Below are 22,336 nucleotides of genomic sequence, written 5' to 3' on the forward strand. Positions count from 1 at the left end.
TCAAAGGATCCCATCAACATCAACAAGCTCTCCCAGGATCAGATCTCCCCCAGAATTTTTCGTCAATTGCCTGCCCCTTGAGCCTCAAGGATGGACCGCGGAATTACTCGCAGCTGCAGTGAGTCGATGAAGCCTTTCTGCCCTAGGATAATGCCTGATCGCCCTATTGGGGACAAATTCTTTGTCCACAACCCAAGCGATATGGTCCAAAACAAGGACTGAGTTGGTAAATTCAAGGGCGAATGAGATCTGAACGCGTGTGCCATCCTGGTTCCGGTAGGCTCTGTGGACAGGGTCAGATAGGTGCGCTTGAAACTGTTCATCTAAGATGTCTTTCGTGATGATCGTGGTCTGAGCGCCGGTATCCCAGAGCATTTCGATTTGGCTGAGTCGGCACTTGGGCATACCAGATTCCCAATCAACGGCACTGACATTAGCGTTGCCGACGACAGCTGCCAGTGCATGATCTGTGCGCAAAAGAGCGGTTTCAAGGACGTAGGGTCTAGACGGGTGTTCATTCTCATCCAGAAACTTCTTTTTCAATAGGGCGCGGCGTTCGGGAGAGGGAGTTGGTGGAATATCGTCAGGTTTCAGTTTTCCCGGAGCACGAATTGGCCGTGTTGACCCGTCGAACACATGTTTGCTTTCCAGCGCCTGGCGTCTGAGGGCCTGTCGTCGAGCTGGGTTGGTCGTCGGCAGAAACACGCGGTCGGAAAGTTCGCCAACGCAGTCCAGCGTGGCACTCAGTCCTTGTTGCTGCGTGAAATGGTTGCTGGGGAGAGTGACACGAAGCTCGCCGTGGTGACGGTCGAGATTCTCAGCGATTTCGGCCAGGACCAAACTTGGCGGGTATATTTCGGCCATGTCTACTCCGTATGATAATGAGAGGATAACGAAGCTAGCGGTGGGATGTAATAGCAAATCAAGATACGAGGAATGTTGTTGATCGTGGCGCTGGTGTTAGTGGGGGATGTGTGGGAGAGAGAGAGAGAGAGAAAGAGAAGAGGAAATATATAGGCAGCACGCTGAGTGACCGTGGTTGCCCACCTAGGTAAGAATGGCCGAATATGGTCGTCATCAAGACGAAAAGAGAAAGAGAACTCATGAAGAAGGCCAGGTGATGTTCTACAAGTATATACGGTACCCACGGAGGCGGTTGCCAAGACGGCCCGCCGGAAAGTACTCTGCCATCCTTCCAAAATTCCCATAGCCCAGGACGAATAATAGATACATCCAACCTTAATGACTGTATAATTGCTGCAATGCTGCTGAACGCTGAAACTGGTATGCAGACCCTGTCCACCAGAGGACATATACCTACATGCTCACCAGACTAGCTATTTCCACGTCCGCCGTCCTTCTGGTGCCATATTCAAAATGGCATGTGCCGCGATACCATGAATGGATGAAAGATGAGGTATCTATCTTCCCTTAGTATATATATATATATAGGAGACCAGCTCTGCATGAACGCAAACCAACGTATTCCAGGAAATCCAACAAGCGACAGCCTCAGAACCCCTCACCCTGGAAGAAGAATACGCCATGCAACAAAGCTGGCGTCAAGACCCAGACAAACTAACCTTCATCATCTGTCTCCCAGCCCAAAGCTCCCACCAAGACACCGGGAGTTCCACCCCGCTCCGCCCCGAAGACGACAGTCCCGAGCGCATGGTCGGCGACATCAACCTCTTCCTCCGCATTGACGACGGCGAAGAGGGTGCGTCCGCGCCGCAGATCATCGGCGAGATCGAGCTCATGATCGCCGAGAAGCAAAACCAACGCAAAGGCTTCGGGCGTGCCGCGCTCCTCGCCTTCTTGCGGTATATCGTCGACCACGAGGCGGCGATTCTGGGCGAGTTTGTCGGCCGCGATGCGTCGGCGTCGGAGGCGCTGGCGCTTTCAAAGGGCGCCGCTGGTTCTGGGTCTGGTGGGTGGAGGTTCTCGTGTCTGAGTGTGAAGATTGGGCAGACGAATGTGCGCAGCTTGGCGCTTTTTGAGAGTGTCCTGTTTCGCAAGGTTGCGGATGAGCCGAATTACTTTGGGGAGTTTGAGCTGCGGAGGACGGATTTGGGGAGAGAATGGGTTGATGAGGCGCTTGGGCGGGCTGGGGTGCGTGGGTATACGGTTTTAGAGTATGGGAGGAAGAGTTGAGAAGGATTTGTAGATGTTTTTTGTTCCATGTTCATTTGGCGTTGACGCTGGGCTACAGGGGTATAGGATTGGTTGTCGAGGTTTTAGTGGATGAGCATAGCCAAATATTTAACATTCAGAATAATTCAACCTAGAGCACCACGTGTGGAAACCTGCTGTACTCTGGCCAAACTCGCACCCTATTTGCATAGGACAGAAATGTTCAGGTGTTCGTAAGCCATGCTCCAGGTACCGCCTCTATTTAAGCATCGAACAGGGCAGGTCCGGGCATGGGGTATCCGCCACTCAGGTCAGAGTAGATGTCGAAACTTGATGCCGGGGTCGGTGTTCTTGTAGAAGATCGTGGCAGAGACACCAGATGGCTTGGTGCTGCCGCCACCAGTGATCTCAATGTTGATGCACTGGGGGTAGTTCTGGGCACCATTGAGGTTGCCGGCGGAGTGAAGACCGATGATCTCGTGGCGGAGGACGTAGTTTCCGCTGGCAATGGAAGCCGGGATGGTGACGACGGCGGTGTTGTTGTTGGAGATCAGCTCGTCAGTGGCCCATTGGCCCGGAGGAGAGCTGCCGTCGATGAGACCCTCGGCTTCGATCTTGAAGAACTCCAGAGAGGACTTGTCCGCCTGGGCGCAGTCGCCGTTGCAAGGGGCGAGGTAGTTGAGGACGGGGCCGTGGTGGCTCTCAGGCCAGGTGTTCCACTGCATCTCGATCTTCGAGCCGGCGGGCACGGTGGCAGTCAAGGCGCCGGGAGCACTGCCCTTATGGCAGGCAATGTCGACAGTGTCATAACCAGTACCGTCGACGAAGCCGAGGTCGGTGGCGGTGGTGGACCAGCCAATGGTCTCGGGCGGGTCGTTCATGTAGGAGTACTTGTCGACGAGGTAACCCGAGTAGCTGTTGTACTGTCAGCCTCACTTGTGCATGTATGCGGTCCATACAGCAGACTTACTATTTGCCATCGGCAACGATTCCAGAGACGTAACCGTGGCCCGCCACGAGGGTGGCCGAGGCAAGAATGCCCGTAGCAATCTTAGACAGGGACATTGTGTTGATGTATGAACGAAGGAACAGAATCACGAAAAAACAGCCAGAGATTGAAGAGCCTGCTCAACAAAAAGGCGTGAAGAAGAATGAGATGATATGAATGCTCCTGAGCAAGAGAGGATGGATAGGTTCGCGGCCACCCTTTTATAGCTGTCTCCCAGCATAGTTGACCCTCTCTGTTATTAGCGTGGATAAACGGGCCATGGCCCACCTCCTGGCCCTGTCCTTCTGTCACACCAGTCTATTAGCGGAGGAAATTATCCGGGAGTCCATCAATGCCGGGTGGCTTCGATCACCAGATACGCCGGCACACCGTCTGCATGCAGAGCGTCTGCGAGGAGAACCAATAGTAAGTACCCAAGCTGAAGAATTAATCAATTTGAATATAAGATGATGTCAAGTCCTGCATCTCGACAAGCCTCTAGCTCTTCATCCGATCCTGCCATGATGCGGGTTAAATGAACTGTGACCGTCTGTTCTTAGGTCGTTCAAAGCAAGCCCGTCTTCGCGAGAAGACATAGCCTGGACAGGAAGGGATGCCGGATAGTTCGTGTTAGACATCACGCATGTCTGGTTTCAGTTGTCTGGTAGGCTCCACTTGATAGAGGATCAACAGGGCATGTCTTTCAGCGACGAAGAGGCGGAAACAAAACGTGAGGCACACTACTTGGCTGATGCCTCCTGAGCAGCCATGGTAGCCAGCGGCGATCCCCCAGCCTGCCGGGGTGCCGGACCGACGGCAATAATCCTTGGTGGCTGTATGCCTATAGTTGGAGGCGAAAATAGGGCTAGTCATCCTTGATCCGTTCCTGAATAGGAATCGCACCACTGGCCTTGGGTCTTCAGGGCCGCAGGAGGGAGGGGCCGTATATCATAAATCCAATCTACCAGGAACCGCCCGTGACCTGTAGAGCAATGATTAGCGCTCGAGGGTCATCCATTTCTGTGATTCGAGGGCTCTGACCTCCACTATATCTAGTCCACCGGCCTGGGCTGTGGCCGGTGGACTGGGCCTTTTCACGGCAGGGTCAGGCCCAAGACCTCACGGACATAACTAGCCGATGACCTGCAGGGTGGGATCCGGAAGATTCGAGTACATACATACATCTGAAGACTCGGACATCATCCGCCAGAGGGATCGGCATGGTTGCGACAGGGTGAAATTGGAGGGAAGTGGAGGGAAGCTGGCAACCGTTTCACGATGTTTGCGCCAAGCCCCGATATAGCCTATTGTTCCGCTCTCCCATCCCAACCTCAACAACATGCGATCGTCATGTCTCACTCGCTGACGGACCAGACAGACCCTGTTTCATGGACATGGAGTGTCCAACATTCCCGGTAGGCGAGTTCCGGATCATCGATCCCCTTCAATATGGACTCGGCCTGTGCATCGAACTACTGTAAGTACAACTACAAGGCTACCATGGCCATGACCATGACCATGAACAGATCCCTCATGCCCATGTGGCAGATCTGCACTGCGAAAGATACCGAAACTGTTCTACAGCCGGGCCGATTGACACGATCAGCGCGGATCACCCATGAAAGGATTGGAAAGCGTTGCACGGGATTTCAACTGTTTTTGCTTCATTATATTGTAGAAGCGGAGGAGCTCCGACAAAGCCACCTCCAGCGCAAGTATAAAAGGTAGGTCGTTTGGCCGAAGTCGCGGTCTATCGTCCTTAGATGACCACGACGTCCGACAACAAACGCAGGAATCTCCAGTCCGGAACTGAAAACACCAGTGTCGGCCCACACAAGCATCCATGCCCTTGCCACTTATCCATCCAACAGTTGATTCATGCATCGACGTCTGCATGCGCCGTCCTCCGGGCCCACTTCTCTCTACTTCCAATTATAGAAGGTATTTACAGAGCCTTCTTGGTGCCCTTGGAGACATCGACGACCTTGAGCGCTGTTTCGGAGACGATAGTTAGTGAGCGTTCATCGTAGTCAAGCCCCCGCATAGATCAGATCGTATCCTTGTATCCTTGTCCGATTCCAGGTCCTGAGGTGTAAACAATCCCGAATTGGGAACGGGACTGAGATTCAAGAACGGCAGAGGCGAATCATTGCTCAGCGGGGAGTCGGAGGGATAACGCACCAGGAGGCAGGCTCTGCTTGAGCTTGTCGGCCTTGTCGGAGTCCTTCAGGACGAGGGTGTAGATGAAGCGCTGGCAGCGGACCTTGAACTTGATCTGCTGGGTGGCACGGTTGCGCTTGATGCGGGCAGCTGTCACAATGAAGAGATACCGTTAGCATTCTTCCCTTCTGACTAAGAGGCCGTTGGTCGTCAATTCGACTGCTGGAGCTGATTATCCAGGACCTTGAATGACGACACCGGACCATATGTAGTCGAAGCTGGGAAAACATACAGGACGCATCCTTGCGGCGGCAGATCTCAATGAACTGCTTGATGTCGGAGACTTCACGAGGCATGGTGGGCGGGTTGGAGACGTAAGGTGGACGGTCGTGGGAATAAAGGACGGGACTAGAAGGGACAATCACGATCTCGAAGCTCAACGTCGCGGGTTGGGGGAGTTGCGGCAGTTGTGTGGGCAATTAGGGTTGCCCGTCGGGAAGCCCTGAGGCGGGACGCCACAGCATGTGGCGGTGTTGGATGAGTCATCACAGCCTGGACTGAGTAGATACGTCAGGGTCTCTATCTACATCGTTGCCTGGTGTCGTGCCACCTATACTTCTTTATCTTTGTTTCATAACCATCGTATATTCCTATCATACATACATCGTTATCACCTTGAAAATGCCAACCCCTCTGGATCGAGCTATGCATTCAAAGGTATGTTCTTCCTTCCAAGCTTGTCCGCGCAACGAATCCACTCATAAGAGATAGAACCTTTTTCTTGGTAGACAACCCGCTAAAATAAGGCATATCACATCTGACGATACTAGGGTTCGCGGGGATGGTCACTGCTGCTGCTGCCTGGGCCATCTGGGGTAGTGACATCTTCCCGGCGGAAGCTGACCCAACCGGAGGTAGCACATACTTCAATCCATTTCTGTGCTGATCGACCCCACTGACTTCGACAAGACCCGGAAAAGTGGACTGCCGATGAGATGAAGAGATGGCTTCGCGCTGTATGTCAATCCTTCTAGTCCTTGGAATGTATTCATGAACCTTTTCGTATCCTCCGACAAGCTGACCGATAGGACAGAGAGGGCTTTTGCCGAACGAAAATGCCACGCGCGAAGAGTTACTGGAACGAGTCAAGGCGAATATGCGCATTCCGCCGAAAGTAACAAGCTAATAATGGTGTTTGCGTTGTATCCCGCTCGTTTCGCCTTTCGTTCGTCATAACGATTTCAAGCAAGCTCATGTTTTTTCGTTTGGCAGACCCCTGCTTTGTTTTGTAGTCTGTTTGCTGCCAGAGTTCGGATCTTATATACCCCCTGAATCAACAGCTTTCATCGTTTAATCTTGATGCGTATCGTAACTCTTCCCGAGGCGCTAAAGAGCCAGCTTAAACAACAAGTCGGAAGTTTTGGGTTTGAATAAGCCACTCCCTGCGGCGCTTGCCCTTGGGGCCATCGGCGGTGGGGTTCGGAACAAGCACGAAAGTCTCACTGAACCCGCGCTGGGGAAGATCTCTAGCCTCTCCGAACCGGACGAAGCCGCTAACAATCACGAGGATCGACATGTCCTTGATAGTGGTCTCGTTGGGAAGCTTCAGTCCGGTCGCCGTCGGAGTGGGGTATGTTTGGTTGATAATTTGGCAGTCGAACGACTGCACCTCGTAGTGTGTCGGAGGCATTTGGTTAACGAAGATCTCCTGGACAGCGTTTCCATCGGCAACTGTGTTTCCGTTGAAGAGGATCGTTGACGTCGGTTGGTTGTAGAACGAAGCGATAGCAGCGCGGTTCGACTGAAGGGCCGGGTAGAACGACTGGACGAATTCGGTCGCAGCTAGAAGGAGAGATCGGGTTAAAAACGGTTTGTAGACTCAAAGCAGGGAGAACGCCTTACCATCAGTCGACACTTTGGTGAGCGCATCATCCGTTGCAGGAGCCATCTTTGATGCTTGAGGTGGGTGAGCTTTCGAGAGATGGCGTCGTAGATGGTAATAGCAAAGAGACTTCAGACAAGAGGAGGTTATTATAGTGGGAAAGAATGACTCGGCAGGCAAATCAGTTTCGCGAAGAAAGGTGTCGAGGAAGACCGAGAAACACGACTGGCAGAAGGAAAAAAGAAAGGTACGGAAGGAGCTTGGACCACCCGGAGATTTATCGCAACTCCGACGAATCCATCAGACCACTGATTCATCCTCCTTCTCTCCCTCTCCTCCCATGCTCAGCCTACCCCAATGATAATTCCTAGATATCGGTCTTGTGCCCTCCCGTGGGCCAGCAAGTTGCTGGCTCACCAACGCCCGTCATGGCGATGTGCCTCTCCCCGAATTGCGCGCCCGACGGCCGTCATTCCGCGCCGGTTTGCGACCACTGCTTCCGAGGGCGCAAAGAAGCCATACTATGTGACGACGCCTATCTTTTATGTGAACGCTGGTTCGTACTTCCGACAGAAGTAACTATATGCATCATATCTCTGACTAGTTTTCATCTCTTTAGCTCCCCATGTCGGTCACCTCTACACCATGATCATCGCCGATGTCCTGAAGAGATGGCGGGCACTTGCCGGAGACACGGACGCTCAACTGTTGACGGGTACCGACGAACATGGAATGAAGGTACGGGCAACCATGGGATACGATGTCATCCACGGCGCTGACGGTATGGACAGATCCAGCAGGCTGCGGCGGCTGCCGGAATGGACACCCAGGCTTTTTGCGATATGAACTTCAAAACATTCGAGGTTGGTACTTCTGGTCCTCTAACAGTGGCCTCATTCATATCCTGCCTTGGAGACTCTGCTAAGAAAGGAGTATAGGCTCTAGCAAAGGCTGCGAACATGGATTATAACCACTTCATACGGACAACAGATGCCGCGCACAAGGAGGCTGTTCAGTACTTTTGGGTACGAGTTCAACCCTGGTGCGCATATAACTTCGGTATGCTGATTGAAATAGGAAATGCTGGATCATCGTGGTTATATCTATACCTCAAAGCATGAGGGGTGGTATTCTGTCAGCGATGAGACCTTCTATCCCCAGTCACAAGTCCAAAACTCATTGGACCCAACTACCGGCCGAAAAAGAATGGTATCTGCCGAGACTGGAAAGGCAGTCGAGTGGTCCTCGGAAACAAACTACCATTTCCGCTTATCGGCCTTCCAGGAGCGCCTCCTGGAGCTGTACAAAACGGGCTTCATCCAGCCTTCGAAGTATGATAGAGATGTGATCAGGTCGGTGTCTTCGGGTCTTCAAGACTTGTCGATTTCCAGACCTGTGGAACGGTTGAACTGGGGTATTCCTGTTCCAGGCGATGAGACGCAGACGATTTACGTCTGGCTGGATGCACTGGTCAATTACTTGACCAAGGCAGGCTACCCATTCCCGCCAGGTCAAGAAGGCCGACTTGGTTGGCCAGCAGATGTCCACGTTGTTGGCAAGGATATCATCCGGTAAGTTCTGTCCTGTTATGATTGCGGAACAGTGCAATGCTCACAGGCACTCCTAGGTTCCACTGCGTGTACTGGCCGGCATTCCTCATGGCGCTCGACCTGCCCCTCCCCCGCAACGTACTGGTCCACGGGCACTGGACGATCAACCATGAGAAAATGTCCAAGTCCACGGGAAACACCGTGAACCCCTTCTTCGCTCTCGACCGTTTCGGTGTAGACACCATGCGGTTCTTCCTTGCCTACCAGGGCGGCCTGGCCGGAGATGCTGACTATGATAATTCTTTCATCATTCGCGACTACAAGAAACTGCTCCAATCTGGAATTGGAAACTTGACCCACCGAGCAATCGGCTGTGCCAAGAAAGAACTGCGGACATACATTGTGAATGGGACAAGCGGTGGTCTTCCGCCGGCGAACGAGGATGACATGGTATTCGAAGAGACCGTGCAAGAAACTCCTGCCAAGGTGGCGAAGCATATGGAGGAGCTGAACCCTCGGGCCGCTCTCCAGGAAGTTGTGACCTTGGTTGAAAAGGTGGGACACGCGTATCAACCAGGACCCGGTGAAGCTCGCCTATGCTGACCATTATTGACAGGCGCAAAAGTATTTCCACGCTTCAGCTCCGTGGCAAAACCCAACCGAGCACCAACGGGCACTGTTTAACATCATCGAGTCTCTACGGATAGCAGGAATCCTGTTACAGCCCTTTATGCCTACCAAGTCCAAGGAGCTCTTGGACCTCCTCCGTGTAGACCTCTCCAAGCGGACCTTGTCAGATACCGCCTTCGGCTCGGACCTGGATTATGGGGAAGGGGTCAAGAAGAAGATTCTCTTCCCCCAGCTCATCGTTGAGGACTAGTCAACGTCATGGTTCCAGTTTGATAATAAAAACCACCACTTTCGGCTTATGGAGAGAGGCCCGAGGCCATCATAGGACGTGATTGGCATTCTCCGTCAACGCAAGGGTCAGTGGGAAACCGTGAGGAGCTTTTCCGTTTCGCCTCGATGGAGCAGGCTCATAAGGTTACCCAACGCAGGACGGCTTGTCCCTATGAGATGGTTTATATTATGTCATGACCAATGGTTTATTTCTCGCGTGTCCACAAGGTTATCGCCGGGAAAGGCCCAGATTCGCGACGAGGGGACATTGATAGATATCGGGACGGGAAACTCGGCTGGTTTCCCGCGGCAAACCCCACAGGGAGCATCGGAAAGATACCAATCGTGTATCGATATCATATCTATATGTGTGCGGTGCATTGTACTTGTACTCTTATAATGGGAGGGTTTGTATTTGTTCTTTGTTGTGTGTTCTTCCATCTTGCCTCGCGTTGATTCTGCCCTGACCCATACATCCATAGTATACCCTACCCGTTTTATACTTCCCTCTCGTCCCTGCTGCAAGAACTGTACATTACAACGAACAATCAACCATCTTCCGATATTCCATTCACCCCGTCCTTCCCACACAACAATCCATCCTGTGATACCGTCATCATGGGAAGCGTCGCCCCCGAACACACGAAGCCCGCCTTCAAGACGCCATGGATCCAGACGCCTCTGGTGGAATCCGCCGCCCTCTCCCGCGCTGCCGGCTGTAGAATCTTCCTGAAGCTGGAGAACGTGCAGCCCAGCGGCTCGTTCAAGTCCCGCGCCATGGGCAACCAGATCCTCTCACACCTCGTCAAGCCCGAAAACGCCAACCGCCCCGTACACTTCTACGCCTCGTCAGGGGGCAACGCCGGGCTGGCCGCTGTCTGCGCTGCCCGCAGCCTGGGTTACCCCTGCACGGTGGTGGTGCCGTTGTCGACTAAGCCGCTGATGGTCCAGAAGCTGCGCACCGCCGGCGCCGCGGACGTCATCCAGTACGGCGAGACCTTCTCCGAAGCCGGCGAGTACATGCAGAACGTCATCATGAAGCAGAAGGGTGACAACGAGAGCGACGACGTCGCCAAGGTCGCCCTGCACCCCTTCGACAACGAGCCCATCTGGCTCGGAAACAGCACCATCATCGACGAGCTGGTTACCCAGCTGCCGCCGCCCGTTGGTGACGACGAAACCGCCGTCCACCACGGCCGCCCGCTGCCCGTAGATGCCATCATCTGCAGCGTCGGCGGCGGCGGCCTCCTCAACGGCCTCGTCATGGGCATCGAGCGCGAGCGCCAGAACCAGAAGCTGTCCGGTCACTACGCGTCGTCCCCATCGTCCAAGCCCATCCATCTCGTGGCCGTCGAAACCCAGGGCACGGACTCCCTGGCCGCCGCTGTCGCCAACAACTCCCTCGTCTCCCTGCCCAAGATCACATCCCAGGCCACCTCGCTCGGGGCCATCCGCGTCTCCGAGCGCACGTTCCAGTATGCTGTCTCGCCACCGGCGGGAATCGCGGTGCACAGCACTGTGCTTTCGGACGCTGATGCGGCGAGGGGCGTCCTCCGTCTTGTCGATGATGAGAGACTCCTCGTCGAGCTGGCGTGCGGTGTCTGCGTGGAAGCGGCAGTGGGTGATGCCGGAAAGGAGCGGCTGGCCTCGTCGGGATCCGACGCGCAAGCCACTGCGAACAAGAAGCGGAAGCGCGCTCAGGGACGGCGGGATGAAGGATATGGCGACGACCGTGCTTCAGCAACGGAGAACGAGACGGAGCCGGAGGAGGGCGTCGAACGAACGCGCCGGACTCTTAACCACGCCGATGATGCTGCGGATACCGCGTCCGTCCCGGCGGAGATCCCGTCTGCGCCCCTGCAGTCGAAGCTGAAGCAGCTCGTACCGGATCTGAACCGCGATAGTCGCGTAGTCATCGTTGTCTGCGGCGGCAGCAACGTGACGATCGACGGGGCAGTGGAGTGGCGCAAGATGCTCCAGGAAGGATGGGGCAACTGATTTCTTTTTTGCGACTTTTCTCTTTGGTTTTTCGAGTACATATTATTATGGCGGGCCATTTCTGTTTGTTTCTTCGCTACGATTAATCTGTCACGACTGTTCTCATCTAGACCTAGATAGGCTATGTTTAATGGAGTTGCATATACGATTACGAGCAACGTGTCTTCAGTATCACTTTAGAACTACCTATGCATACAAGAACCAAAACCAGTTATTTACACAAGGACAATCATGCCGAAGCAGCCACCTCAGCTCCCTGCGCCGAATGGCCTTCGATCATGCGGATGCGATAATCCCAGTAGTTCTTCCGGATGGGATCATACTTCTCCTTCAGCAGGGTGAGCATGCGGACGGCCTCCGCCGACGTCTCCTCCAGCGCATACACATCGGCGAGCCACTCAACCGCATGGCTACTCTTCACCTCCACACCCACCAACTGCCCATCCTCCCGCTTTTCCGTCACGAACTCCTTGGCGAAGTCCTTCCACTCCTGGAGCGACCGGCCAGCCGCCCGGAAGACGCCCCGCGCATACGACCAGGGGCTGCGGTTTTCCGGCGCGCAGACGATCTTGGACTTGGCGTACTCCAGTTCGGCATCAACAAGGTCCTCGTCGACGACGGCCAGCTGCCCCTTGGTCGAGGGGTCGTCGGTGTTGCTGTTCGGCATGCCCGCGTCTGGCTCGTTCTCGCCGCGTGGTCCGAAGCGAAGCATGAAGCGGTGGTTCCAGGCAGAGTTATTCCGGACGTCGGACGTCAGGAGTGTCTCGACGTCTTGGGTTTCCCGAGGAGCGTCCCAGAGCTTGAAGTGCCGGACCAACCAATGGCGGTACGTCCAGACGTGATAGTTCTTGGAGTCCTGGGCAAACATCTCCATGAGGAAGTCTTGCTCCTTCGCAGGCAAGGTTGGGAAATGTTCCCGCGAAGACATGAGGACCTGGCGGTGTTGCCTGAAAATAATGTCAGCATTGGTTCGCGCTCCATGTTGGAGGCAAGATTGGGTTATCTCGAGGACTCACCATATTTGATAGTTCTTCAAATACTTTAGGGAAACGTTGTTTAACCATTCGAGTTCTTCGTTGAGGTCTTTTTCGAGGGCGAAGAGGATTTTTGCCCGGTATATCCTATCAATTCGGTCAGTGGCTGGCTTAATGCGAGAGGCTCTGACGACCGATGTGTCTCATCCTTACCAGACGGTATAGTGAGCAGGGTTCATAGCAATTACATCCTCGGTCAGTTTTAACGCCCGTTCGGACATCTCATTGGCGGCCATCACGGCGCGAAGATAGGATGTGGCCTCGAGATAGTCCGGGGCATAGGCGATGGTCGCCAAGGGCATAGCACCGGAATCCGAGCCATCATTGAGGGGGATGGGCTCGATTGAAGCCCACTCGGGGTCTGAGGAGTATGTTCCGGACATTCTCAGTGTATCAGAGGATCTGCGGGGGTGCGGACAATGCGGGCGGTGGTTGTGCACTTGTGTCTCTCTTTCGCTAATCCTTGGGAGCTGAAGTTTCTGGATTTGACTGCGTCAAAAGCAGTGAAGTGATATACAGGCAGAGAGAAAGAGGAAATGTTATAGGTAGATGTGAGACAATCTATCGAGATGATTGTATGAGGCGGAACAAAGGACAAGCCTGGAGAGGCAGGCGGTGAGGTGGGGTACTCGTCCATGCCTGAGGCAGCAATGCGTGGGACAATAGCAAGAATTCAGGCATCCACGTGGACAACAATCGCTTATCTTTTGGTCTGTTCGATTCTCTTTCTTTTGTCTTTCCATCGTTTATTCAGTCATGCCAGTGAGATGAGAGTCTGGGGAATTCTTTGCCATTTGCTCCTCTACTCCGCATCATGTTTGTTCATTTTCACGGAATGATTCTACCTTCCACCTCTAGGTAGTAGGCTCTTCTTCACAATGGTCAATTGATGGTCGTATCCTTTCTACGTTTCCCACATACCTCTCAACGTCCATGACTCTACAAATATATGCTATTCCCCTACTCTATACCTTAGTCATCCTTCTCCAATCCCAAACGGGCAAAACAATCCCTAGCACACTCTCATTGGCCAGGCCTGCCTGATAGCCACATGTTCCCCGCACCCGTGACCCCGGGCCTTTGCCTATCTCCGCCTCCATCGATTTCCCTCCTGCTCCTCGCTCGTTCGTCTCGATACCACACTGCAGAATGCTCCTGTCCCGTTCTGTGTCCTCGGTCCATTAGTCGAGACGCTGTCGATAATGCGACGTGTAAAGAAATCTCGCAATGGTTGTGCACGATGCAAGAGTAAGCGGGTTAGTAGTCCCGCTTGTGTTCTTTTTCCCGTCCTTTCCCTCAAGATGCCCCCGTCTGGAAAAGTCGTCATAGCTCATGCAGATACAAGTCTAACTCATCTATTCCGTCGTATCAACAGGTGAAATGTGGAGAAGAAAAGCCTCACTGCAGTCGCTGTCTTCGTCTGGGCGTAAAATGCCCCGGCTATATCCAGTCCCTGCGCTGGGTCACCAAATATCCCCAGACTGCAGCAGATGACCACGATGAGAACAACGACACCGACAAATCACCGTCAAAACTGATCCCGTCGCCGGACGATCTAGGCGCAGCGTCGTCCCCTAACCCACGGCCACCGGATCATCCAGTGGACGCATTATCGCATACCTCGTTGGTCCCGGCAGATCACCTCCCAATAACACCGCATGTCCCGGAATCCAGAGATCCCAACGTAGATGCGCCATCTACGCTCTGTGATAATCTGTGGGATCTGGAGCAAGCAGACTCACTGCCAGAATTGACGGATTTGTGTCCTCCATCACCTGCCTCGGCCTCCGCATCTTCCGCCGTCGCACCCCAACATGGAAATACATTGTTCGAATTTGGATCCCCCAACAACCCGGGGAATCCATTTAGCTTCTTCTCCCTCGCCGCGCCTTTTTTACACAGCGAGCCTCGAAACTTTTCCGGCTTCTCCCCCTCAACTATCGTGCGGAACTACCCTCCGTCAAACCAAGCACGACCTTCTCACCGCGACATTACCTCCATCCCGCAACCTCTAAATAACCCTTCTTGGACCCTCATCGAATACTATTTCAAAGATGTAGCCGCTCTGTTCTCAAGCTACGATAGCCAGATGAATCCGTTTCGATCAACCGTGTCACGTCTGTGGGGCTCCTCATTAGCCATGTGCAAGACTATGCAGAGTATGGCGGCTGCCACGTTAGTGAGCGACTTTCCACATTTCGGGCCCATGGGACGCAAGCTACGAAATGAAGCTATCGATATTATCACCAAGGAGGCTGCGATGGATGACAAGTCTCTCCTGGCGCTACTCATGCTGGGACAGACGGCCAGCTGGCATGACTCCAAGGACTTAGGACTGTCGTTCTTCAACCTTCTTCGAAACCACCTCGACACCAAAAGACTGGAGCATGCCAGCCCCGGCCGTAGCAACAACCATCAGTTCTTCGAAGAAGCTCTGATCTACTGGGAGATGCTCCTCTCCTTTGTCGCGGATGACTCGGCGGTATTGTCGGGGACCACTGGTGCGGGCGTGGGCGAATCGTTCGTCCTACAACGTGTCCCACACCCGTGGACCGGAATTGCACGCGACACGCAATTTACCGTCCAGGAAGTCGGAAGACTCGTCCGTTATGAGCGGAAGCGGATCCGCTCTCGACATTTTACTTCTCATGCAGACATCGCCCAGGCTCAACGTGCAATCCAGAAAGCCCGTGAGTTGGAAGAACGACTGCTGGGTCTGGCCCACCCAGCTGAAGCCGAGATCGTCAGCCCCGGCGATGACGAAACTCCCGTCTGGCATCTCCTCACTATGGCTGAGGTATACCGCTGCACGGGCCTGATGCAGCTCTACCGCACCTTTCCCGATCTTCTCCACCGCCGATTACCTCTCCAACAGACACCCCAGGCCTCCCCACAAGCCCAAGAACCCCAGCAAACACCCCCGAGCGCGCGGGATCCCTTCCTATCTCTGGAAACAGATCCCGGAATGGACAGCACAAGCTGGTTCTGCGACCCCACCACGTATCTCCAGTCAGACAACACCGATATGGACGCCACAAGAAGCGCGTCAGATACCTTTTATAATAAGTGGCTTACAGAGTTTGCCCTCACCACCCTTTCCCGCCTGAAAACGATACCCCTGGAGTCTCGAACCCGCTGTCTCCAACCGTTCTTATTGGTCGCCTCCTGTAGCGAGCTGCGGCTGCCCCGAGACACTCCGCTGCCACAAACACCGCATGCCTCGTTGGACGCCACGGGGCCCAATATCTCTTCTCATGCGATCGACGTCTCCCGGACTCGTCGGTTTGTCTTGGGCCGGCTGACCTCCTTCCTGCATGTGCTGCCGCCCAAGCCGATTAGTGTTTGTCTGCAACTGGTGCAGGAGGTCTGGAAGCGAATGGATGCCGGCGAGCCCGGCGTGTACTGGATGGACGTCATGATCGAGAAGGGGTGGGAGACGACGATGGGGTGATCTGTATGGGCCGTGACATATTTTCTTCCGTCGTACATATTATCCTGAGTATTCTTACTCTGTATTTTAACGATTTCACATGATAGCAATGATACCCTTATAGCTCGCCTCATTCATTCGAGCATTTTGTTAGTAGTTGTGTGACCATGCAAGAGCAGTGAGAGTGGATTTACCGATGGATGGAATCACATCAAATATTTCATTTCTAGTCAGAGTATATAGCCAACATTATTGCTCACATGATCCAATCAAGTAATAACACATCGCCCATTTATGCATGCATGCTTTACTACCTTTCCTCAACCAACCCGAAAGTCGACCACAATATGTAGCACAGATGCACAAGATAAGGGGATATACCCTATCAAAACAAACAGAATGAGAAGAAAAAGATAATAAAGCCGAGAAAAACCAGGATGTAGTGAAACGTCTGTACATGAAATCAAAGGAGTAAAGATAAGAGAAGATTAAAGCAAGTATTGCGACGGTGGTAGCGCTCCCAACTAAGCATAGCTGTGAAGAGAAAAGAGAATAGAAGATGGGTTGGAAAAAATAGACGCAAGAATTCAATCCTTAAGAGGAAAAGGCATTCAGAGGCACCCGACTCACGGGCGAATCGCGCGCTTCCAGAACTTCCATCCTTCGCGCTTCTCGTGGGTGCCGACGCCCACCAGACGCTCGATACCCTCAGTGCCATCCGCGAGTTCGAACTTCTGCTGATCAATCTCCTCGCCGCCTTCCTCATCGGTGCCGTTGCGAAGTACGGCCGGCCAAAGGACTCCGATTCCGTCGCCACCCAGGGTGGTCTCGTACTTGGCGAATCCTTCGGCAGCCAACTTGGCTTCCAGGTCGCGCACGGCATTCTTATCCGCGTCGGGACGTAGCAGCGTAATCGCACAGCCACCACCGCCGGCACCGGTCAACTTTGTCCATCCAATGTTGGCAAAATCCACCAGTTCGCGGATGCGCTCCAGGCGTGGATGGGAGACACCCAGGGAGACCAAGAATCCATGGTTGATGCGGACCAATGTGCCCAGGCGTTCGAGCACCTCCTCCGTGACTCCGGTTTTCTCGCATCCGTCCAGCAGCTCCTCCGCCGACAGCGTCAATTTGTCAATCGCATCGAGAATCGATTCGGTGACGACGGGGTGCTCCTCCTTCAGTTTCCCGACCTTGGCGACTTCAACAGCGGTGGAACGGGGTTGTCGCGTGTCAACGAGGAGGAGAGGGAGTTCGGGGAAAGTGGGAAGCGAGCGGACGGAGGGAGGTTTGGAGTAGTCCGTCCGTCTGAAGATTACGGCTTTGCCGCCTGCGGAGACCGTGTTGTCGACGCCACTGGGGTTCCCATGCGTGCACATCTCGCCGACGAACGCCCACCGGTTGATGCGCTCAATCTGGACCTCGGCCTCGTCGGGGGGCTGATCCGGGTGGGGGCCGGCCAGGGTGCGGATCTGGAGAAGGAGGGCGGCACTCAGACAGACGCAGACACTGGCGCTGCTGCCTAGGCCAGCACCGATGGGAATTGTAGAGCGCAGGGTGTAGATGGCGCCGGGGTGTTGCGGGGAGCCCAGGGAGAGGAGGAGGTACAGGAAGGCAGAGGCGGAGCGACGATGGATTTTGCGCTGGTCTTCAGGGAGATCGGGCGAGACTTGGTCAACGTAAGGCTGAATGGCATCGACCAGCTCGGGATCCAGGGAGGTGACGAGGTCGTAGTAGTACTTCTTCTTGGCTGGTTGGTGAAAAACGTCCCAGGGCAGATCGTCAATGTTCCACGTATGCGCTAAGCCGATATCTCTGAAGTTCAAGGTGACGGTGCGCTGCGACTTGGTCAAGGTGGTGACGAGGAGGTATGAACGGAGGGAGATGGCGGCGGCCATGGCCGCTTTGCCGTGAACGACGGCATGCTCTCCGAACACGATGACTTTGCCTGGCGCAGACACCATAAAGGTGGGCGCCAATGGCGACGATGCCTTTCGAGCCATGGATTGTTTTGTCGTGGTCGAACCGTTGGTCGTCATAGAGTTGGTAGGGGTGAGGGTCGAGGGGTCGGACGAGGGGGAAGCGGAGGCAGAAGTGCTGACAGAGTCGAAGCTGTCGTCGCTAGCGGAGGAGGGATTCGGGCGCGAAGAACGGAGGTGGTCTGGAATGATCTGGGCGATGGTCGCACGCTGATTACGACCCTTGCATGCCTTGACACTACTTTTGCCGTGCTTACGGCGGGCGTTCTGCATGTCAGCGTTGGGCGTCTAGGGAGATGCGGGTAACGAGAGGAGAGGAGAAGGTTCAATCGTATACTGAACGGCATGGATCAAGCGCATGCCATTGTGAGGGGGTGGACAGACAAGCGACAAAGACGAAGAAGAGAAGAAAAGTAGCAAAGAGCGAGATTGAGATGGAGATGGACGATCAGGAGTAGACAGGAAGAGGTAATCAAAACAGTTGAGAACGGGCATCTCCACTAATCAGCAGTCTCCCAATAGGTTTTTTGTCACCACAATTCGAGTGGGAAAAATACGCCGTACAGAACGGTACGGAAGGTGCTTCCTTCCCGATTAGGAGTGCACCATACGGCACAACCAGCGGATTACCTAAACTATGTATGAGCATATACCGACAACAGATCGGGAGAAGGATGAAATGACTTAACCTACTCCTCTCTCCTCTCTACCAGGTATCCCATACCGAAGTACGATGCATGAGGGCAGGCATTCCGCTTCCCTCTGCAGCCAAGAAACCTGTCGATCATCCTGTGGAGATAGTACAAAGTACCTCCATGACGAGGGAGACCTTTTCCAATCCCATTCACCATGTCCCTGGCGGTCATGTACGGAATTTCAATGGAAAAGACTCGGAGATGGACTCTGGATGAGGGTCGATGGGGAAGCAAATGTCAATGTGAGATCATTGACGAGAACCCCCAGGACATGCATCTACCTACTAGTTAAACTAGTATCTGATCGGGACTGACCTGATTCCAAGGATCGGCCATCCGAATCCCCGCATGCGGAAGAGATGCCAGTCCCTCTGTCTGACTACTGTTGCCAACTCAATGTCAACGACCTCCCGACAGGCCGCCTTCATTGGCCGGGGAATTATGCCGCTAATTGCCCGTCTCGCCACAGCCCCTGATGGATGGCATACTCTAACTAGCTCTCCCGCCTGTTTGGGAATCTCGGGCTCCTGTGAAGAGACGATCGGTTGTTCTTGTGATATCCCTTCCCCCTCCCCAGGATCCGGGACCGGTTTTTGTAGACCTTCCGTGGAGATGGTGATTTGCATCCGAGTCAGGATAGTTTGATACTATCATGACGTCAGGCTATACCCCGTCTCGGCCCTATCACCCTCTGACTGGGGCTCATCCTGGCTCGCGCCAGACTTTCCACCGCCCATCTCATGGCTGACAGCTGCAATGCAAGGCCAGCAGTGTCCCTTGGTGTTGAACTGTTCCTGACCTCCTACTGGTCTGGAGTCTCCTCCCATTCTAGGTATTTGTTCTGTGACCATCCACCATCCTCCCACCGTCCGCATCGTCCAAGTATCGGGCATCGCTGGAATCCGTCTTGATTGGCGGAACGGATATCCTCAGGGGAAGAGCTGGGTGATCGCGCAAGAAAACAATACGATCCTGATCCACCTGCGAGCCTGTCAAACCATGGATCAGCCCTCCGGGTGCTTCTGTCCGTTGTCGTGCACAGATCCCATCTGAAGCTCCAACTGGCTTGCCACTCAGCTTGCTACGTCAAGTCCTGACATCACTCCCTTATTCATGCAGTATTTCCTGGCTCCTGCAATCAGATGGCCAGAGTTTACTCGGATGTTTGTGTTTAGACTTTTCCGTTCGCAAACACATATAACATGTCGATGGCCGCTGATCCAGAGTCCAGACGGTTCCTCTCCTCAAGCATCCATTATGTGTGCTGCTGCTGATCTAGCCTTGGTGAGTCTGATGCCAACCCAATCCATTCTTGATAACTAACATGGCATGGCAGTTTACAAACAGTCACACCATCTGAGATTACTTTATCTGAAAACATCCACTTGTCTCTGTGCGCCAGAATGTCTGAGATCCTGACCAACCCTACTGCCGCGGGACCCTTCGCCTGCGCAGATCCCAAAGACACCCTTCTGGCCGATCCAGTGGACGTGACCAATGCCTTCTGCGACGAACTTCTTCGCAGTTCGCAGCTGGCGGCTACCGTCCCCTCAGACGGAGTCGCCCCCTCGCTGGCTCTCCCGGACGATCAACTTTCAACTCTGAATAAACAATTGCCCGCTAGCATCCAATCGATCCTGTTCTCCTACGACGGACCCCCATCCACACAGTATGACGCGCTGTCGCCTCCTACAACGGAGCGTCATATCTCGCCGTCGTCCCTGCAACTCAGCCCAACATCGGACGACCTCGAAGGAACGGTCAAGCCCCGGTCCCCGAGCTCCGAGGACAAGAAAACGCGAGCCTCTCCACCCGGCCGCAAGCCAGGCCGTCGTGCGTCGAAAGTCCGAGACGAGCAACGCGAGAAATTCCTGGAGAAGAACCGCATTGCCGCCAACAAGCATCGCAAGAGAAAGAAGGAGTTCATCCAGGGCTTGGAGTCCCGGTATGGGGAGCAGCTGAACCGGAAGGACCAGCTGAAAGCCGAGGTGTCCGCACTCCGCGCGCAAGCGTTGGATCTGCAGGAAAGCCTGTTCAACCATGCGCAATGCGACAATCAACCGATACAAAACTACCTCAACAACCGGATCGGTTGCATGTATGCACGTCAGCCGATCAATGGTGGCAATGCCTTGCCTAATTCCTATCTTCTTTGAACCGCGAGTACCCCTTTATGTATAATGTACGATTAGCGAGCGTTCTGGCATTTTCTGTGCGGTCGGTACCAGTCCTGGATCTTGGAGTTTTCAGAGCAATCTTCTCACGAAGAATTCCCTTCGTTGTCTAATCCTGTCATGGCCTCAATGTGTACAAGTAGCAACGTTTGATGTGCATACGAATCAATACGAATTAACGAGAGACTCGTCATTTCAAACAGTATCTATGATAACGACAGACTTTGGTCAATCTCACCCATTCTGGTCATAACCGGACTCGACTCTCTTCATCCTCCGTCCAACTGTAGGCTACAACCTAACCTGCATCTTTTGCTGTAACACCCGTCAGCCGACCCACACCTCCCCGTCAGAGCCGACTTAGCCCGGATGACTTTCAAGCTCGCCCCTTACTCCTCAAAGGGGACCTCGAGCTCCTCAATCGGGAGCTCGGGCTCCTCGGAGCCAGGGGGCGCCACATCAGTGGGCTCGGGCCCGGGAATGGGGGTAGGTCCCTGCACGCACAGATCAGCATCCGAACAAGAACAAGCACACATCTGTCCACGTTGTTCATCCGCCAAGAGGGTAACTTACATCGTCTCCACTGCGTCTCCGGCAGCAGAATCCACGGCAGCATTGCCACCGGGGATTGCAATCGCCCATACCAGTGAATCGGTAGCCCTGTCTGCAGGGCTGGCAGCGGGCACGCCATCCGTAGTTTCGGATGTAGTAGCAGCGGCCTTGCGCCTCGGCGAGGGGGGCCAGGACCGAAGCGGCCAGAAGGACGACGGTGGAGATCTTCATTTCGGTTTCAGTATGAGAATGGTGGAGGTCTGTGGGCTGTTGTCTGTGATGTCTGAGGAGCGCTGTTGAAGGTGTTCGGGAGGGGAGGGTCTTATTTATATTGCTGAGCGGGTTGATGAGCTGGGATGTAGTTGTTCTCATTCTATCACGGTTCTTCTCATGTTTCGCAGTGCAACTTGGAAGCCGAGATACTCGTCGGGTGAAATGTATCAAGTGTCGCGAGTTCACAGAAGTGGCTTTCCGAGACAACATACCCTGACGAGCCGAGTCATATCAACACCTTGAGCGCATGCTTAAGCTCAAAACAATGCATAGTTGTTACATGGGCCGTACATTGACCCTTCCCCGCTGTGTCACTCCGGCTCCCCACGGTAGCCTGTACACCCCGAAGAACCATACACATCTATCACCCAACTATCCAGCATATAATCACCCGAGCGTCCTCTCTAGAGAGTTTCTTTGCAACTGACAGCTCATCGATCTTCCGCGAAAAGAATTCACCGGTGTCGGACAGTGTCAGTAGTCAGGTGGACATCTGTTCTATATGCCAACGACATCCTAATATATCTTCCTTGTCTGCAGGTATCATTCTCTCCAGAAGCCATATCTGATCATCCTGTATCGATAAAC

At 53.9% G+C, this 22,336-nt stretch overlaps 12 protein-coding genes across 12 annotated transcripts; 5 read left to right on the forward strand and 7 right to left on the reverse strand.

Annotated features, from left to right (window-relative positions):
- Positions 1 to 84: 84 nt before the first annotated feature.
- ATEG_05414 (uncharacterized protein) lies at positions 85 to 864 on the reverse strand (the record flags this gene model as incomplete). The annotated part of the gene is made up of 1 exon (XM_001214592.1): positions 85 to 864. One exon carries the CDS (start codon positions 862 to 864, stop codon positions 85 to 87), a length of 780 nt encoding a protein of 259 aa, XP_001214592.1.
- Positions 865 to 1,545: 681 nt separating this feature from the next.
- ATEG_05415 (uncharacterized protein) lies at positions 1,546 to 2,241 on the forward strand (the record flags this gene model as incomplete). Its single annotated transcript, XM_001214593.1, has 2 exons — positions 1,546 to 2,112; positions 2,221 to 2,241. 2 exons carry the CDS (start codon positions 1,546 to 1,548, stop codon positions 2,239 to 2,241), a joined length of 588 nt encoding a protein of 195 aa, XP_001214593.1.
- Positions 2,242 to 2,444: 203 nt separating this feature from the next.
- ATEG_05416 (lytic polysaccharide monooxygenase auxiliary activity family 9 protein) lies at positions 2,445 to 3,198 on the reverse strand (the record flags this gene model as incomplete). The annotated part of the gene is made up of 2 exons (XM_001214594.1): positions 2,445 to 3,048; positions 3,104 to 3,198. 2 exons carry the CDS (start codon positions 3,196 to 3,198, stop codon positions 2,445 to 2,447), a joined length of 699 nt encoding a protein of 232 aa, XP_001214594.1.
- Positions 3,199 to 5,066: 1,868 nt separating this feature from the next.
- ATEG_05417 (60S ribosomal protein eL38) lies at positions 5,067 to 5,637 on the reverse strand (the record flags this gene model as incomplete). The annotated part of the gene is made up of 3 exons (XM_001214595.1): positions 5,067 to 5,113; positions 5,303 to 5,431; positions 5,574 to 5,637. The coding sequence occupies 3 exons, from the start codon at positions 5,635 to 5,637 to the stop codon at positions 5,067 to 5,069; spliced, it is 240 nt and encodes a 79-aa protein (XP_001214595.1).
- A 1,043-nt stretch (positions 5,638 to 6,680) lies between these two features.
- ATEG_05418 (putative nuclear transport factor 2 domain protein) lies at positions 6,681 to 7,229 on the reverse strand (the record flags this gene model as incomplete). The annotated part of the gene is made up of 2 exons (XM_001214596.1): positions 6,681 to 7,123; positions 7,184 to 7,229. The coding sequence occupies 2 exons, from the start codon at positions 7,227 to 7,229 to the stop codon at positions 6,681 to 6,683; spliced, it is 489 nt and encodes a 162-aa protein (XP_001214596.1).
- Positions 7,230 to 7,520: 291 nt separating this feature from the next.
- ATEG_05419 (methionine--tRNA ligase MSM1) lies at positions 7,521 to 9,593 on the forward strand (the record flags this gene model as incomplete). The annotated part of the gene is made up of 7 exons (XM_001214597.1): positions 7,521 to 7,719; positions 7,783 to 7,901; positions 7,955 to 8,026; positions 8,102 to 8,188; positions 8,241 to 8,734; positions 8,767 to 9,268; positions 9,330 to 9,593. 7 exons carry the CDS (start codon positions 7,521 to 7,523, stop codon positions 9,591 to 9,593), a joined length of 1,737 nt encoding a protein of 578 aa, XP_001214597.1.
- Positions 9,594 to 10,231: 638 nt separating this feature from the next.
- Positions 10,232 to 11,611, forward strand: ATEG_05420 (putative L-serine dehydratase; the record flags this gene model as incomplete). The annotated part of the gene is made up of 1 exon (XM_001214598.1): positions 10,232 to 11,611. The coding sequence occupies one exon, from the start codon at positions 10,232 to 10,234 to the stop codon at positions 11,609 to 11,611; it is 1,380 nt and encodes a 459-aa protein (XP_001214598.1).
- A 229-nt stretch (positions 11,612 to 11,840) lies between these two features.
- On the reverse strand, positions 11,841 to 13,028 carry ramB (bifunctional protein farnesyltransferase/protein geranylgeranyltransferase; the record flags this gene model as incomplete). The annotated part of the gene is made up of 3 exons (XM_001214599.1): positions 11,841 to 12,558; positions 12,628 to 12,732; positions 12,799 to 13,028. The coding sequence occupies 3 exons, from the start codon at positions 13,026 to 13,028 to the stop codon at positions 11,841 to 11,843; spliced, it is 1,053 nt and encodes a 350-aa protein (XP_001214599.1).
- Positions 13,029 to 13,872: 844 nt separating this feature from the next.
- On the forward strand, positions 13,873 to 16,096 carry ATEG_05422 (uncharacterized protein; the record flags this gene model as incomplete). The annotated part of the gene is made up of 2 exons (XM_001214600.1): positions 13,873 to 13,901; positions 13,984 to 16,096. 2 exons carry the CDS (start codon positions 13,873 to 13,875, stop codon positions 16,094 to 16,096), a joined length of 2,142 nt encoding a protein of 713 aa, XP_001214600.1.
- A 605-nt stretch (positions 16,097 to 16,701) lies between these two features.
- erg12 (mevalonate kinase) lies at positions 16,702 to 18,327 on the reverse strand (the record flags this gene model as incomplete). Its single annotated transcript, XM_001214601.1, has 1 exon — positions 16,702 to 18,327. One exon carries the CDS (start codon positions 18,325 to 18,327, stop codon positions 16,702 to 16,704), a length of 1,626 nt encoding a protein of 541 aa, XP_001214601.1.
- Positions 18,328 to 20,152: 1,825 nt separating this feature from the next.
- ATEG_05424 (bZIP transcription factor) lies at positions 20,153 to 20,905 on the forward strand (the record flags this gene model as incomplete). The annotated part of the gene is made up of 1 exon (XM_001214602.1): positions 20,153 to 20,905. One exon carries the CDS (start codon positions 20,153 to 20,155, stop codon positions 20,903 to 20,905), a length of 753 nt encoding a protein of 250 aa, XP_001214602.1.
- A 407-nt stretch (positions 20,906 to 21,312) lies between these two features.
- On the reverse strand, positions 21,313 to 21,706 carry ATEG_05425 (uncharacterized protein; the record flags this gene model as incomplete). The annotated part of the gene is made up of 2 exons (XM_001214603.1): positions 21,313 to 21,417; positions 21,497 to 21,706. The coding sequence occupies 2 exons, from the start codon at positions 21,704 to 21,706 to the stop codon at positions 21,313 to 21,315; spliced, it is 315 nt and encodes a 104-aa protein (XP_001214603.1).
- Positions 21,707 to 22,336: the final 630 nt, after the last annotated feature.

Source organism: Aspergillus terreus, genomic scaffold (genome assembly GCF_000149615.1).
Source record: "Aspergillus terreus NIH2624 scaffold_7 genomic scaffold, whole genome shotgun sequence".
NCBI lineage: Eukaryota > Fungi > Ascomycota > Eurotiomycetes > Eurotiales > Aspergillaceae > Aspergillus > Aspergillus terreus.